Source organism: Chiroxiphia lanceolata, chromosome 6, assembly GCF_009829145.1.
Source record: "Chiroxiphia lanceolata isolate bChiLan1 chromosome 6, bChiLan1.pri, whole genome shotgun sequence".
Classification (NCBI taxonomy): Eukaryota; Metazoa; Chordata; class Aves; order Passeriformes; family Pipridae; genus Chiroxiphia; species Chiroxiphia lanceolata.
Window position 1 is genome coordinate 24827413 of NC_045642.1, and position 16906 is coordinate 24844318.

At 39.0% G+C, this 16906-nt stretch overlaps 1 protein-coding gene across 1 annotated transcript in view; it reads right to left on the reverse strand.

Annotated features, from left to right (window-relative positions):
* Positions 1-16906, reverse strand: part of C6H11orf49 (chromosome 6 C11orf49 homolog) — an 81490-nt gene that overhangs the window by 53030 nt on the left and 11554 nt on the right. Inside the window, exon 3 of the mRNA XM_032692206.1 lies at positions 1961-2091. Coding sequence (XP_032548097.1) covers positions 1961-2091 — 131 coding nt within the window. The remainder of the gene's footprint in view (positions 1-1960; positions 2092-16906) is intronic.

Sequence of the window (16906 nt, forward strand, 5' to 3'; positions counted from 1 at the left end):
CCCAACATGTTGCACAGGTTCAGTTTCTTATTCAATTAGTTCAGTTCTTAAATGGCCATGAATATTATGAGTTCCCCTACACACAAATATAACAGAAAAAATCCCATAGCAAATAAAACTGAAATGAAAAAAAAAAAAAAATCAAGGTTCTAGTCAATAATTACTGCTAGAGAATCAGAGAAATTGGTTTAAGTAGATGAAAATATTGACAGCAACTTCTCCAAAGTGACGTATTTCTGTCTCTAGTTAATGTAAAAAGAAAATGCATATAAACGTATAAATATGCAGGTAACCACACCATATTTGCTCAGACTAAAAAGTTAAGCTACTGGACTTTAAGGTCAGAAAAATACACATTGATCTCTTTTAAGGCCCCAACCAGAGCATAGTAACATCGACCTGAGCTTTTGTTCCTGCGCTCACCCTTTCTCTTCCAAGTACCTTGGCGATTACATTTTCTTCCACAACCTTTTTCATACTTACATAAAACTACTAAAAGAGAAGGGAGATGTTATGTAGTTAAAACTTTTCAGTTCTTTCCAACAAATCCAGGTGCCCTTCATCTGGCTGAAGTCAGATGCTAGATAAATGATGAAAACTTGCACTGGAAGTACTGCAGTGGGTACTTTCCGTTAGATAAGTTTCTTCTCAATTTGTCAATAAGCTTTACCACTAACATTTGCAGTTTTGGTGGATGACTTTTAACTAGCATCTCTAACTCTCCTACAGAAATACGTTCTAGGAGTCTACACTTCATGTTTCTTGACCTGATCTCAAATCACATAGGTCCTCATTAAAATTAGTATCATACGATTAGCCTGAAATGTTTAAAATATTATCCCCGAACTAAAGCAAATGACTTATAACATAACAAAGTTCCTATCACTGGGAAGAAGGTGTTACAGACAGCATAGCCAGTTACTTCAGAAGTTAATTACAGATTTTGTCATGTTGAACTATGATTGTTTAATTTCCAAAGATCTAAATGGCATATGTCAAAAAAGTCTTTATTCACAGTCTTGCAAACTCTGTTCATCATAAATAGAAGTGTTGCAAAGCCTAGCCAGAAGGTGAGTTTTTATCTATATTTAAGAGATAGTTCTAGTCTTTCCTGCAAGAAGAAATGAGGCTGAATAGCCTGCAAAAAAAAGAAACCCCATCAACATTCATATTTGTACAGCAACTTTAGCGTATTTGCTTAAAATAGTAAATTAAAAAGTAAAGCAAAACCTAATTTTAGTTGCATGAAGTTACATGACTTTATTTTGAACTCTGGCCAGTTCTGTAATACCTAATATACAGAGTGCAGTATAAGAATAACAAGACATGATAGTACAGTGCTGAATAGTTATTTTGCCATTGGAGCTTTTTATGTGTGGGTAGGGTTGCGGAAGAGGTCACACAGTTGTCAGTGGTCCCCCTTCCACAGCCATCAGGATTTTGCACAATCATCTAGGAGCTGTGGCAGGACTAGTTCAGGCACAGCTCAGGTGGCAGCGTTTACCACCCCACAGCCCAACACCACTACAACCAACCTCCTGCAGGGCTCCTAAACAAAGCACTCAGTAACCTCAACTGTCTGATAATCTCAGCACCTCCTTCCTTCATGCTCCACATATAATATTCTAACCATCTCTGGGTCCCAAACACCAATCCCCAGCACATATTTTTTCCTATCCATCCCGATGCATAGGCCCATAGGTGTCCTCTCTCTGATCCACTGTTGCTTGCCATGCTGTTCTCTAACAGAAGAAGCACCGGCAACAAGGTGCTCCTACACTATTTTATTCCGGGAGCATTTTTTAACCATTCCACAGGGAACTTAGATGGTGTCTCCCTACTGACAATGTTAGAACATTAGAACACAGTGTGAAATGTCACTATTTGTACTGCATTAATAGCCTAGCTAATGATTTTATTGTCAAGGTAACAGGACAGCAGCAGATGCTGGAATACTTGCCTCCATTTTTCCCCACTGTTCGGAAACACCTCCAGAAGGTCCGAAGAAAAGATGCCCTGTTATGAGGGGTGGCTTGAACAAAGCTGAACTCACGGAATAAGATGTGTGTTCCTTGTCTCACACTGTTAAAACTGTGGAGATAAAGTCAAAACAAAAACATTAGAAAGCTGAACTAACATGAATGTTCTGGGAACAGCTAGAACAGTAGCAAGGAAACCACTGGCCCTTATAGTATGTGAAACCAAATCTCCAAAGCTTATACCCATCTGTTCTCTGGAGAGAAGACTATTTGCAAAAACCACACATTGAAATTTAATTATAGGAATTAGAGGTTTGTGAAAATAAAATTCATTCTAAAGAATTCCAGCAAGGGGTGTCCAAGAGACACTTATTTGAAAACAATCCATTGGAAAAATGGCTGGTCAAGAGTAACTGTTGTTTATCTGACCAGAAGATGCCCTTTCTTTTAGTACCATTTGAACTTCACTGCTATTCTCATTACAGTTTTCTGTAAAGCCACAAAAAAAAAAAATCCTCTTTAACAGAAGCCTCAAGATTTCATTTCTAGGTTACTGAAAGTTGACAGTATTGGATATCTAAAACTTACTGCAGTTGTCATGAAAAGATGACTGACACATTTCTAAACAACACTTTCCATTAGTGCATTTTGAAAAGAGTAGGTGGTCAATGTCAATTTGACACTCACATTTTTGTATTTTAGAATAAATTTCTAAAATATGAGCTGTAAGCACTTTAGGCTAACTTATTACAGCAAACATTTGTCTTACAAAGGTTTCTCTGAAGTACAGGAAGTTCTCCTTTGGGCATGGTAAAGCTCAAGATGCAAGAACAAAAGAAATGCAAATACAAACATTATATACCAAAAGGTATAATGACAGGGTTGCCTCAAAGATAGATTTTGTGCATTCTGCTCTGCATCATGCAAGTGGGACAAAGCTTTGAAACACTCCAGAGAGATCATTAAAAACATTCACTTGGGACAGCAGCTTAACTCCCCGCATAGGAGAGAATTAATGCAAAGATACAAGTTTACTTTCATCACAGCATATCCTCTCCATAGGTAGCATCTCCACAACAGACAAAATCTGGTGGTCAGTGAACCCTCTCAGTTTGCAATTTTAAATCACCTCTTTAAATATAAATAGTTTAAATCACTTTATCCTTCATAGTACAGAAAAGGGTCTCAGACTTGAAAGAGAATTATACCAGACAGAGATGAGCAAAATTTTAAAAGTCACATATCGACTGAGGCTGTGTATGTGTTCCTGTGTGTTTATGTGGAGAGAAGCCAATTCAGTTTTTACAAAAGGAATCATAATTTCTCATTTTTAACATCCTGGTTCTCCAACACATGTGAGCAAATGCAAATTTCTTGTCATGTGTTGAATAGTACAGAACACAGTTTCTAGCCCACCTGCCCAGAAGGAAATGCAACTCAAATAAAATAAGTACAATTACCTTGCAATTAAGAAACACTCATGATTCTTGAATCCTGGAATTAGGAGAACTCTTTCTATAAATATCATGGACAAATACAGTATTTCATATTTATGAAGCATTCTTCATGCACCACTGCTGTATGGTGTCATTGTCACAAGAGATTAAATAAATAAATCATGTGCCAGATCAAAATATGCCAAAATTACATGACTATCATTGCAAGTAAAGAGTATTCATTACAAAGTGCTGTAGCTCACTGCCTTAAAGTGAGTTCAGAGTAAGGGAAAGTAACTTGCAAAAGGTCCCACAAGATGCCTGTGACAAAGCTAGAAATGGAATTTCAGATCTTCTCATCCCAAACCACAGCCTGTAAGATTTTTTTCATTTCTGATTTGCATTGTTTTGCTGATGATTTGACAGGCTGATGGAGAAAAGGATACAAATGAAAAGGAAGAAACTTGGTGTAATAGGAGAAGGCAGCTTTCAGAAAGATAACATATATAAGGGAGACATTTTAGAAGAGAAAGAAGATGAAAGCACAATGATACAATTACATGCACCAAATTATCCTGCTCAGAACAACTACAGAACATGCAATTTCTGGAAGCAGATGCCGGCACAACTGTAATGGAAAGGTCCAGACATGAAGCTAACATACTATTAATTCACAGCAGACAGCCCTACTATATTACTCCTTATTTCTAATAAGTGAAAATTCAAGTCACTAATATTTTCAGCATGGGATGGCTCTAAACCTACCAGGCAGAAGGCTATGATATCATTTGTTGTTGCTTACTCAGTTAAAAGAGGGGGTGGATATGTTGGAACGTCAGCACACCTGGATGTGCTGACAGCCAAGTGCCGCCAGCTAGTTAAGTAAAAGAGGATTTTGTTTAACTAAACAATGGAAAAAATTTTCCCGAAAAGCTCAAGTCTGTAAGCATGGGAGTCAGAATTTTATCCCAGTTAAGATGCTACATTTCAGACACCCCACTTTATAAATTCCTTTTTATAAGCTGTAAAAGTTCAGCTCAAAGGAGCCAGCCTGTGATGGAGCTATCCAGCAAGCAGCCCAATAGCAAGTCAACAGATCTATTCACGGGCAGGGTCAAGATCTCTACAAGGGACAGGAACAGTATACATTTTGAACAAAATATATGTTGAAATTCCTTTATCACGGGTAGATGAGCAGTACCAAAATAACGTGGTCACTTTTTAACAGCTGCCCACAGGTGAAGTTACTATCAATGTGGTGAGCTTACAGGTAAACTCTTCTGGAAGAAAAAGACATTATGACAACCTAAAGCCATTACAAGTATTCCAACAGCAGGTAGGGAGTATGACCAACACCTTGCCTATGACTTTTATATACATGAGAACAGATGTCTGCTCTAGTTCCTCTCACTGAAAAATTGACATCACTAGCAAGGTTAGGTGGCCAGAGCTTATCAGCACATTTGCAGGAGAAAGACTTATGAACAAACCAGGGTATCTCAACAAGTTATTACTTTGCCCTCAATCATTTAGAAACGGGCTTGTGAACTCAGAAGCAGGGAAAATAATTTCTCAGTTCTCTGGTTAACTTTTTTCTCCTTTTGGGCATTTAGTGCAGCCATCTGCAAGAGATTCCTTCCAGAGGAAAGCTTTCAACAACTCTGCAAATCTCCAAGCCTCCTATTGCAAACTTAATGGTTGCTCCAGTCCTCTACACTACCAGTAAATAGAGTAGGTAAATTAGAACATTAACAAACAGTTACTAATCGTGTTATTTTATTTGTCTTGCTGAAACCAAGACTACAAATTGAACTACAAATTCATTAGTTAGCAGCAGTTTTACTGTGAACACTCATACTTCACACAAGAATTGTTACGCAACTGCATACTCCATTAACAAAACAGCTTTTCCCATTCACTTGGGACAATATCCTGGAGATAGATGAGAGAAGAATAATGCAAGGTTCTCACTTGATGGGAAGTTCTAAAGAAATTTTTACAGTAGGGATGTCAAGATATTTACTTCCTCACTCCTTTCCTTTACATGCCCCAAAGCAGCCAAATCACAAAACAGTCTCTTCCAACGCCACTGCTGAGAAAGCTGTGTCTTGCAGCACATCCAGACTATGCTTGTGGGATGGCACATGCACATGAGGGGAAGAAAGAAGTTTTGGGAGAGGACTGTGATAAAACAGCCCTAGCTCTCAAATGGCTATGCTGGGAACTCTAGCACTCAGGTGCTGCTTTTCGGTACAGAGCTGCTTTCATAAGGCTTTGTCTTTTGTGTAATTACATTTCGGCAACCTGCCAGAGTTCAGAAACTTTCAAGCACTCTTTTCAAACCTTTGGACTTCTAAATAGATTGTAAAAGTCCCAGGATGCTATGGTAACATCCCAATTGAAACCCACTACAGCAGTTAGCCTCTGCCTGCTGAACTCGAGCAAAGCCAAATACACACAATGCAGAGAAAGCCTCAAGTCCTCAAGAAGGACAGAAGAGCTTGCCAGGACCCTGCTGTCCCCCTAGCAGGTCCCACCTTTGGTTATCATGCAAAGATCTGAATGAGCTTACAGGATCCCTCCTCTACTAAATGGAAAACAAGGAACAATGACCATTATTCCTTATCTTATAGCATTACTGCTTGTATTTTCTATCAAGAGTATGAAGAAGGAAGGAAATCACTTTGAAAGCTTATGCTGCTTCTTCAGCATGAACAATTTACACACACAACTTTCCTCCCCAATTACACAGGTGTCTAAGTCATTAAAACAGAGTGTCTTAGGCAAAAAATAAGGTAATCTCAAATGCAAAGTTGCTGTGTCTAGACTGACCGAAGCAGAGAGAAACAGTACAGAGGATCTGCTGTCAACACTATGCGCATCCTAGGGTTTGTTTTCTCACAAAACAGGCTCTAGACTAGCTCTAGTCTGGTCCCAAGGACTGAATGCTCATTTGTAGTAGGAACACATCTTCCAGTTTAGCTCCATCTGAAAGGAAGCCAGGTCATGAGCTCCAAGACTGCTTCAGGGTGTGAACTAAAGCACAGTAAGTAGGGATAATCAGGAGTATTAGGATTAGAGACTACAGTACAATGGGTAACAAAGAACTAGCTCTAGCAATAGAAAATACTGAAATACAAAAGGATTTAAATCCCAGGTCATATCTGTTGTTAAATCACTCATCCACACAAAGCATCCCCAAATGACCAATCACACTTACCCCAAGGCTATGCTCTGAAATAGCAAAGTGAGGTTTACCTTGTCTGGAAGGAGTCCTGAGAGGGAACACTTAAAACTGTAGGCAGCACTGGGGAAAAAAAAAATCACTGATGTGCAGATTAAATTACTGCTGTACTAATGTAGTTTAAGATCATTTTATTCTTCACCTATTGGTTTAAGTGTGCTACATTATTTGCAATATTCAGATGAATCATTGGACTGTTTCTGTAGCTATCCCTCAGAAGGTAGCACAGGACCATTAGCATTCCTCAATTCAAAGCTCTTGTATCAAGTGGTTTTTAAAATTCCATAGAAATTAGAGCTTGGGACAATGAAGTCAGCCTCAAGGAAATCACCCTCTTCCTCTAATTAAATTATCAGTGCTTTTTAGGCACTTCCTCCAAAATGCGTTAGGAGCGTTATGACAAAACAGATGCTAAAAGTTATTCCTGATGACTGGCTTTAAGGATCTGGTTTTTTAACAACCAGGCAGATAGGAAATCATTAACACTCAAAATTTTGGCAAGACTGGGTAATGTAACACTGCAAACACAGAGATTGGATTTTTGAGATCCTTTCCGTCTCACCTAGTCAAGTTTATTTCCCCTAAAGGGTGTGGAAAGACAGAAAGGAGTGACACAAATTTTAATTATGTGTTTTCAGACTTTTTGGTATAGGCTCAGGAATCTCTGTATTCATAGCAGAGTTAATACACATGGTACAGGGATTATCCCATGTACTGGGATAAAGGACATGAACCACACCACCTGTGACACAGCTCAGAGTAGGCAGTGAACAAGCTTTCTTATGTTGCTTTGTAGCAAATCAAACCCTCTGAGACCAGTCTACAGATTCTGGAGAAGGAAAGGATTAAGGGAGTTGCTATGCTTGCTTGTTATTACCCAGAAACCCTTTATCTTTTTTAGATAATTTTTCCTGTGCTAGATCAGTAATTTAACACCTTAAGGCTTCCAAATCACAAGCTAAAATGACCATACTGTGTTATTAGCCCAGGATTTATATAAAAAAAAAAAAATTAAAAAGGCAAACGGGGGGGGGGGGGAGAATCTGTAAAAACAGAGGCCTTTTGATCAGTGCAGCATCCTGCAGTTTGCTGTAACTCAAGCTGACCATTCTTACACAGTAGGAATTAAGGACTCCCCCTGCCAGGCAGGGCCCTATTAAAACACAATAGCTGTTTGAAAAGGGTAAGCAAGCTGATATGGATATAATAGGCCACATATTGGGGCCCTTTTCTACTGCAAAATAAAGCTTCTTCTCAGAGTTATGAGCTGGGAAGCCTAGTATTCAGGAAAATGGGAAAGGGCATACAATGGAAGATGGTAAATAACCCTGCAGAAGTCCTCCAAGGTGCTTAAGGGAAAAGAAGCCTTCACAGACAAGCATCAATCAACCATGACTAGTTCTTTCAGTCTGATCAGGTACTATTTCAGACTACATGGTGTTTCAGCGAGTCTGTAAAGGTCTCACTGGTATAAAGAGAGATTAAGTTTTTACAGTAGAAAACTGTGCGAGCTGCACATCACAGAAACAGCTGCATGAACACCATTATAACTATTTTTTATGGAGATTACTACAAGTTGCTACCCAGCTTCCCTCAAAAACCCCTGCCTTTTTTTCCCCAAATCTAAAATATATACATAAATATATATATAAACAATAAAACAATCCAGAAGTATAACTACCCACAGAAAACTGCTAACTCTCCAGCTAATGTATTTAGTATTTGTTCAAACTGGTCCAACTTGACATTTTGGGGGAAGAAGAACATTCTTTACTGAACCACCCTATAACCCTCTATATTCTGAGGGTATGGAATATTCAAGTCCTCAATAAGCTTCATTATCATACAGCCATGATCTCCATTCTTTGTCTTCCTTTATTAACCAACAAGTATTTCTGCCCTCCCTGTCATGCTGGGGAATTCATTCACTAGCTGCAAGATGCTACAGAAACCATATAGTGAACCTGTGGCAAGGGTGAGATTTTACAAAGACAAAAAACACTATTAAAAACCCAAGCAACACAAGGTAGTGTTCAGATTTCCTCTAACCTAACAGCAGTTCTGAAAGTAGCTATGGAATTGACATCGGCTGGAGATGGATTTTGGTATCAAAATGTCAATGTCCACCAAAAGAGGAGGATGGATCTGAAAATTATTGAATAACTGCACCCATCTTGATCTGCTAAGATCAAAGTGTAATGCCAAATGAAGACAAACTGACTCCTCAAAGCCAAGGCCAAAGTATAAGCATAAGGAAGGGCCTCCTTGCTCCATTCTGCATGTAATCTCCTGTATCTCCTACTGTAGGACAGTTCCATGTTTTATAAATTAGACTTTTAGTAATTTAAAAGGTAGCAGCACAATCAGGTTATGACTGGGATGATCCATGAAATACTGAAATATAACTCCATAACTGTTCCAAAGAGGTTCAATACTGGTGCCATGCATACAGATCCCATATTTGCTCATTTCAATCTTGGTTTGACTGGAGAATTTCAGAAGAAGAAAAAAATTTACAACTAATACTCTTTCACCTATTCAATTACCTTGGTAAGAACTATAGTACATCAAAGACCAAGCAGCTTCCAATATTTCCATCATGGCAACAAATGAACCTTGCCAAAATTCCTTAGTATAGATGAAGCTACCTCATTTGACATTACTGCTAACTCCGCATTTAAAGATCACTTAGCTAAACCATTTTGTGCTCACCACAACTGCTTGGCTACAGCGCTGACCAGCTACAGTTTGTCTAATTCATTTGAAGATACACAATAGGATTAATTTTGTAGGACATGAGGTTACTGCAAGTCTCTAAAGCCAATGTATTCTGGGATCTGTATGGGTTCAACACGGCACAGCAAAATCTCGGGTTCTCTGAAGACATCCAGATTTCTAGAAACTAAACTTGTTCGTTTGCTTGTTTTTAAAGAGAAGAAAGATAAACCATGTTTTTAAAATGCATTTTTCAGGCTTGCAAGACTTTCAGCGGTTTGCTATTCATGGAGATGCAGACATAGTTAAGGGATTTTATCCTGTAAAGGATAAGGAATCCTATTATGGGATCTTATCACATCCCATTGCTGCAGGCTTTTGCTGATTTTTACAGCTTGATATATCCAATTCAGGAGAAATTTTACATTTGTTTGCCTTGTCCACAGTGGAACACATAGCAAAGCAATTAGAAATGCTCCTCAAGACTTTCTGAGACACAACAACATTTTGCAGTCTAAGAATAAATACAAAAGTCCTTCTAACAACACAAAACAAACAAACAAACAAAACACCCAACAAAAAAACCAATCTCAACTTCAGTTTTGGTCCATCTTTCCTTAAAGATATTTCTGGGAAAAATAAAGTGTTCTTCAAACTTACGTTACTTTATTCCAGTTTAATAGAAAGTCTTATAAGCTCAGACAGATGGAAGCCAAGAACTCCGAAATTGATCTCCTATACACATAAAGTAGGCCAGACCCATGCCAAAGTGCTTCATGTAAACAAGAACTAAACCATGTGAGTAAGTAATACAAAGAGAGTTGTAGCTATTGATGAAGTTATCGTGCATCCAACAGTGATCCTCTTACAGCTTGAGACACCAAAGGTTTATTGGAAGAAACAGTATGTTGAAAAAAGATATAGTCCTAACAGAAAATGATAAAACTATGTCTTGTAATTCTTAAGACTAATTTTAAAACCCCATATGTAATATGGAAAAAACATTGATGTGTACCAAACTTTCCACTTTGTTAGGTTTTTCCAAAGTTGCTATTCTCTTGTGCATTTCTACTTAATTCCAGTTGCCAATTGCACATTGCTAAAACAGTTTTCTTCAAAACATTTACAGAAGCTGCAGTAAATCCAATCCTTGTAGCACATGAGCAAGCATGAAGTGAGATTACTGCTTTATATACACACTGTAGATTGTATGCAAAAAACTGCAAACAGTCCCACTACATCTGTTGTGGATATATCAATATTTATTTTTCTTATCTTTTCCTATATATTCCAACAGTGACTCAGCGAGCAGAGCTAAGCAGTTTTCCAGAATGATGGAGAAAGATGCATGTCAAACAGTGATGTCAGCACTGCATACCTGTTTTGCATCATGGTAAGCTCTACTATAGACCTTTCCTCGGTGGAAGATGGACAATATCAGATTGTCAGAGTTCACCAATTCTGACTTGAGGGCTTTTTTACTTTTGCAAGGACACAAACAAAAACACAGCAGAGATATGTGATAAGAAACGTAAGATATTAAAAAAAGCAGACTAACAGAGAAAATAAAACTAAACAAAAGACCCTGTGGCATCCCAAAAAGGATGTGATAAGCACTACAAAATACCCAGTGGATGAAATGAGTTATGGTAAAAAACCCACAAAGAGAACATATAAAGAAGGCTCTTTAAAGATTTTCTTAGGAACAGCAATGACTTCCATATCTATTCTGTTGTACTGCCAAATGCAGACAGTGGGATGGACTGGGAAGTAGAAAAAAACTTAATCACAAATGCACATAACAAAAAAAAATTTCTTCTCTATTACTTTCTAATTGAGATCAGACAAATCAATTTTCAGCAAATGCTTGGATTTTGTCCTTTCTCCTCTCTCCCTAAATTATCCAGACTTGTTTAGTAATCATAAAATCATAGAATGCTTTGGGTTGGGAGGGATCTTAAAGATCAGGACTGAGGCATCCACGACTTCTCTGGGCAAGCACTTCCAGTGCCTCACCACCCTCATAGTAAAGAATTTTTTCCTAATATCTAATCTAAACCTACCCTCCTTCAGTCTGAAGTCATTCCCCCTTGCCCTGCCACTACATGCCTTTGCAAAAAGTTACTCTCCACCTTTCTTACAGGCTTCCTTAAGATACTGGAGGGATGCAATAAAATCACCCCAAAGCCTTCTCTTCTCCAAGCTGAACAATCCCAAAACTCTTAGCCCTTCCCCATAGGAGAGCTGCTCCATCCCTCTAATCATCTAAGTGGCCTGCTCTGGAGTTGCTCCATGTCCTTCCTGTGCTGGGGACCCCAGAACTGGGTGCAGTACTCCACTGGGATCTCACTAGAGCAGAGCAGAGGGGCAGAATCACCTCTCTTATGCTGCTGGCCACACTGCTTTGGATGCAGCCCAGGACAGATTTGTCTTTCTGAGCTGCAAGTGCACATTGCTGGTTCATGTCCAGCCGCTCATCCACCAGCACCCCAAGGCTTTTTTAGCAGGGCTACTCATGACCTACTCATCCCTCAGCCTGTATAAATTCATACATTTGAAGTCACAAAAGTCTGATTTTAACTCCCAGCTGGGATCACATATACATCTCCAAATTTGCACTAGTAACATCAGCAACCATGACGAAAAGCAATAAAAAAAATGGAAGCATAAATAGAATTATGCAATAATAATCACAGAATCACAGAATATTCTGAATTGGAAGGGACCCACAAGGATCATCGAGTCCACCTCCTAGTCTGGCACAGGAACATCCCCAAGATGTCACACCATGTACCTGAGAGTATCATCCAAATACTTGAACTCTGGCAGCCTTGGTGCTGTGACCACTTCCACAGGGAGCCTGTTGCAGCACCTAACCACCCCTCTGGGTGAAGAACCTCTTTCTAATATCCAACCTAAAGATTCTCAAGTACGTGGGAAGAAAATACTACATTTTCTTATATGTTGGCAACATGTACAAACTACAGTGTGAATCAGTGTGTTATTGCCATTAATATATGCATTTTTTCCAGCTGTTTACTCAACAGCAGTCATCCCAATCAGCATATCTGTCAGGTTAGGACCTGTTGCAATGTTTATTACAAAGAAACAACTCTGGGAAAAATCAGGAATTCATAGATCCTGTCTGTCATATGAAAATCCCAATGCTGTTTCTGCTGTCAAGCAATTTTGTAACTAAAAATATCCCACTTCAGGTGACAGATCTACAGATTCCAGCCAAAATTCACATAATTTAAATCATAAATAAACTGATTTATCCGCAATCCCCAGATCTCCCATAGCTCTCATATAAAATGCATACTCCACGCACAGTAGACAGGGGGTATTGAAATCCCACTTCTAATATGGGCTGGGGAAACTTAGATTACAAGGAAGAGAGTTTGCTCTTCTGACAATTCTTCTCTGTAGAGGTAAGACTGGAATGCAACAAAGGGACTTTAACAGAAAGGTTTTGTGTCCATTAGCAACGCTCTTAGTGGAAAAATATGCAATTATTTGTAGGTTCCCCAGAAAGATTTATCAACAAATTCAGTCCTGCAAATCCATGTACTGTGTGGAGAGGAACTTGGAAAATGTCTCTCTCATAGCAATTTATTCACATTAGCTGCAAAATCTGCTCCTCAGAGCTTCTGGCATGAGTGCTGTGTCTGAGTTCATATATTCATCCTCTTTCCACTGATAACTGAAGAGCAAAGGAACGGCAGACAGCAGTCTTATGCAGTGCCCTAGGGATCAAGGAATCCCAAGTAAAAGCCTGTCAGGAACCATCAAGCACATTATCCCAGCTGAGATTTTCAGTCTAAAGGGCAGCTCCACAGCTAGGTCATTGACAGCAGCAGCTTGATACCGATCACATGGCTCAGTGCAGTCTTGCATTTAGTGTAACAATTTTGTCTTTTTTTCTCCAAAGCAGAAGACATGTAGGAATCCTGAGAGTATCTGAGGAACACATTAAATTTTTTTTTTTTTTTTTTTTTTGCAATTGCTCACAAGATTATATCGGAGAGAATATCAACATTTTATGTAATATCCTAAAAGTATTGTTACCTCCCAGATGCTACTGATTTGGTCAAAACACACAGAACTAACACTAAAAAAACCCAACAACCAATGCCCCTCCCCCAAACAGTCATACTGAAAAATTCTAATGAATGGCTCCATCTCTCAGAAAGGGAATCTGGCACAACTTGTCAAAGCCCTAAGGACCTTCTCACTACTGTTTTTGCTGTTTGTACTATAATCGTACAAAGCACAGAGACGACACTCTACAATGCTCGATGCTGTAAAGTACATGCACTACAATATCACTTCTGTCTTGAAGAGCTTACACTATCCTTGCAAACAAGACAAAACAAGTTACTCTGAAAAGGGGAAAGATGCAGAGCAGATGATAGCAAGATGACGATGATGATAAGGCCTACATACACAGATGCAAAGAAAAAAGAAAATCGATGGCTCTAAGCTAGCTCTAAGAATCTCTCCTCTTTATAAGCAGATAATTCAGCTTATTTCCAGTTGCCAATTAAGGTTGTCTTCAGTGAGTGGCTTAGTTCTCATGGGCATCCCATCTGTCTTGTGCCTGGCCCTTCCCCCCTCTCTCCTCCCCCAGGGGTACTGAGACTTTTTTAAAGAGGAGGACATTGTTTATTCTACAGATTTATTTCTGTAATGTTGTATAGCAATAAAGGATTGAAAAAGCCAAAAGTTTTTCTGATACCAAAGCCTGTGTCTTTGCCAGAGAAAGCCAAGGGAACAGTATCATATTTGTCCCTAAAGAAAGAGTTGAACGAATTGTTCCAGTTAATCCAGACAGCAAGAGAAAATGAGGTAGTTGATACTTCTCACCATGATAGCATCTTCCTACCCAAGGATCCCAAATTATATAGCACTGGCAGTCCTGTTACTCCTAAAAAAGCAAATGTTCTGTTTGTAAAACAGGGCTCTACACAGTGCAGAGATGGTCTTTTGAACTGCCAGGCACACAGCAGATCTAAAAGCGGTATCTGACCCCCAAGCTCCCCAAACACACACATCATAAATGCCTTCTCAGATGAATACTGTTAAACTGTGGCACAGGATCCAGCAGGGGCATTCAAGTTAGAGCCAGCAGAAACATCCTTTACAGAAAAAGCGGATCTCAGACAGTTTGCAGAGTCCAATGGAGTAGTGCTGCATCTGCAAGCTAAAAGCAAGATGTCTTTCTCAGTCATGTTCTGGCTGGCAGGTGGTCAGGAGACATTTCACCAGAAACAAAAGAAAAGCAGTGTTTTTGTATAAGAATACACACTCAAAAAAAAAAAATGCCCTTTCCTGTTTCTGCAGTTCATTTGTATTTGGTTTATCAAAGAAGCAATGGAAGTGATGGGAAAAAGAGTTTCCTGACCAAGGTAAGTTATCTCTGGTTTTCTTTCTGAGCTTTCCAAAGAGTCTTGAACAGAGTAGCATATCTACCTGCATGCTGGAAGAAAAAGTCCCAGGCAAAAGGTTATCCTAGAAGAAAAGCAAAATTTACTAGTAGGAAGTATCTTTGTCAATTTTTTTTTGCTGTTTCTTCCAGCTGAAGTGAAAAAAAAGACACATAGACTGCCTTTAAGATCCCAGAAAATATTAAGTGGGATGCTACGCACATTCCCTCTACGTGATCAAATGCATTAACGTGGGGGCCCTGTTTTTCTTCAGTACAGGAAAGATCAAGAAAACAGGATGATAAATAATGTATAGGAGGGACATGTCCCTTTAAGATATGTTGGTACAGACATTAGGCTGGAAGAAGTAAAGCAGCACTAGTGTGTAAATACACAGAGGGCTTTCAAGAGTCTGTATTTCATGGAGATTCAAAGGCAGAGCAGAGACTTCTCAGGCTTGTAATGAACAAATACCAGTAGCATTTCGGCATACCTATAAAAGTAAAGATCAGTCCTAAGAGAGGCATAATTCTACTTGTTTAGCTAAAATATGTGGATTAATTGGCAGAAGGGTGATTGATCCCTACTCCTGTAAGGGTCAGGAGTGAGTCAGGTGAGGGGAGGTTCAAGGTACTCCCAAAATTGAAAGCAGATGTCCACATGATTGGGACAAATGAACAATAGAATATAGTGGGAGAAAAAACTATCCTCGAAGACTAAAACTGTCCTGGAAGGAAAAGTGTAGAGATGAAGGCCAGCCCTCGGCAATCAGCAATCCCAGTGCAAGGTGGGGGACAGCAGTAAAATACATATCCAATTTAATTTCTCAGAAACAACTGGAAACACTCATTTCCAGCAAAACACTTACTGCTTGATCCATATAGAGCTACGTGACAATGTAATTTTCAGTTCTGAAATTTCACTCAGGTAAACTAAGCCCTAACAAAATTTCCTTAATTGCCCAGAAAAATAATGGTTGTAACTGGCTCAAAAACTCGAAGTAACTCATGGTAAGGTGGGGCATTGCAATGCATGAGGGAAAGGCCATGGTTGATCTTCAGTGGTGAATCCAGCAGGAGAGATCCATGGAACACCACTCTATTGAAAACTGTGCCCTCTGAGAGGAGTTTGGAGAATACCTAACATCCCTCCTTGACAGACTAACATAATTTCTGAAAGGTTACAGATGTCATTAATTTACCCCATACACACTTAAAAAACCCCATGTTACTTGCTTGGACCTGCCTGCTAGCTTTCTAAACCTTAGGCTTGGTCTCTAATCTTAAGTGAGCATAAACAGGGAAAGGACATTGTGAAAAACTGGATGCCCTAATATTAAGTCTCTTCATCTCAAATCACTGCAGTATACCTCCAAACGTGCACATTCCAATATTCTTCCTTAGAAAAACCCAGAACAAGAAAAACACTGGGAGAGTGCCCACAAACCTTCTGGAGTCTCACAAGTTATCTTTGAGTTTGAAGACACTGAGATTAAAGATCAAGCTTATTTGCTTGGGAGAGCAGCGTAGCCTTCAAAGCACAGCCTGAACAAACGTTGACAGTTGAGAGAATGAACAGAAATCTGTTGGGCAGTGAGGGCTCACCACTAAGCCCTGGGAGCCAGAACATATGACACTTTTATAATAGGAAGCTTTGCATTCTGAGTCTACCTACACCCATATTTCCTATCGTTTATTCTCCACTTCTAATGAAGAATCTTGCATTTTAAATCTTCACAGCTCTCCATGTTACTAAGCCTATTTGTGCTTTGGTTCAGGGACACAGTTTGATCTGCTAAACTTCAGGCATATTATAAAAGAAAAAAAAAAGAAAAAAGAGAATGACTGGTTCTATGTTACAGAGAGAATGAACGTGCAGCCTTTTCCTGTCTTTCATGAAATCAGAAATTCCACAAAACACTCACTGTGAACAAAAAGCCATTGTAAAAAAATCGTATTTTTGAAAATAAATGGGAAAAACAAGATCTCCAGCACCTAATCAGAGGGTTGTGCTCTATGGTGACAGTTTTGTTTATTATAGTGGTCTGGAATTACTATTTATTCTTTCAAAGGTAGAAGAGGAACAGGAAGTAAAAAGAAGATGGTC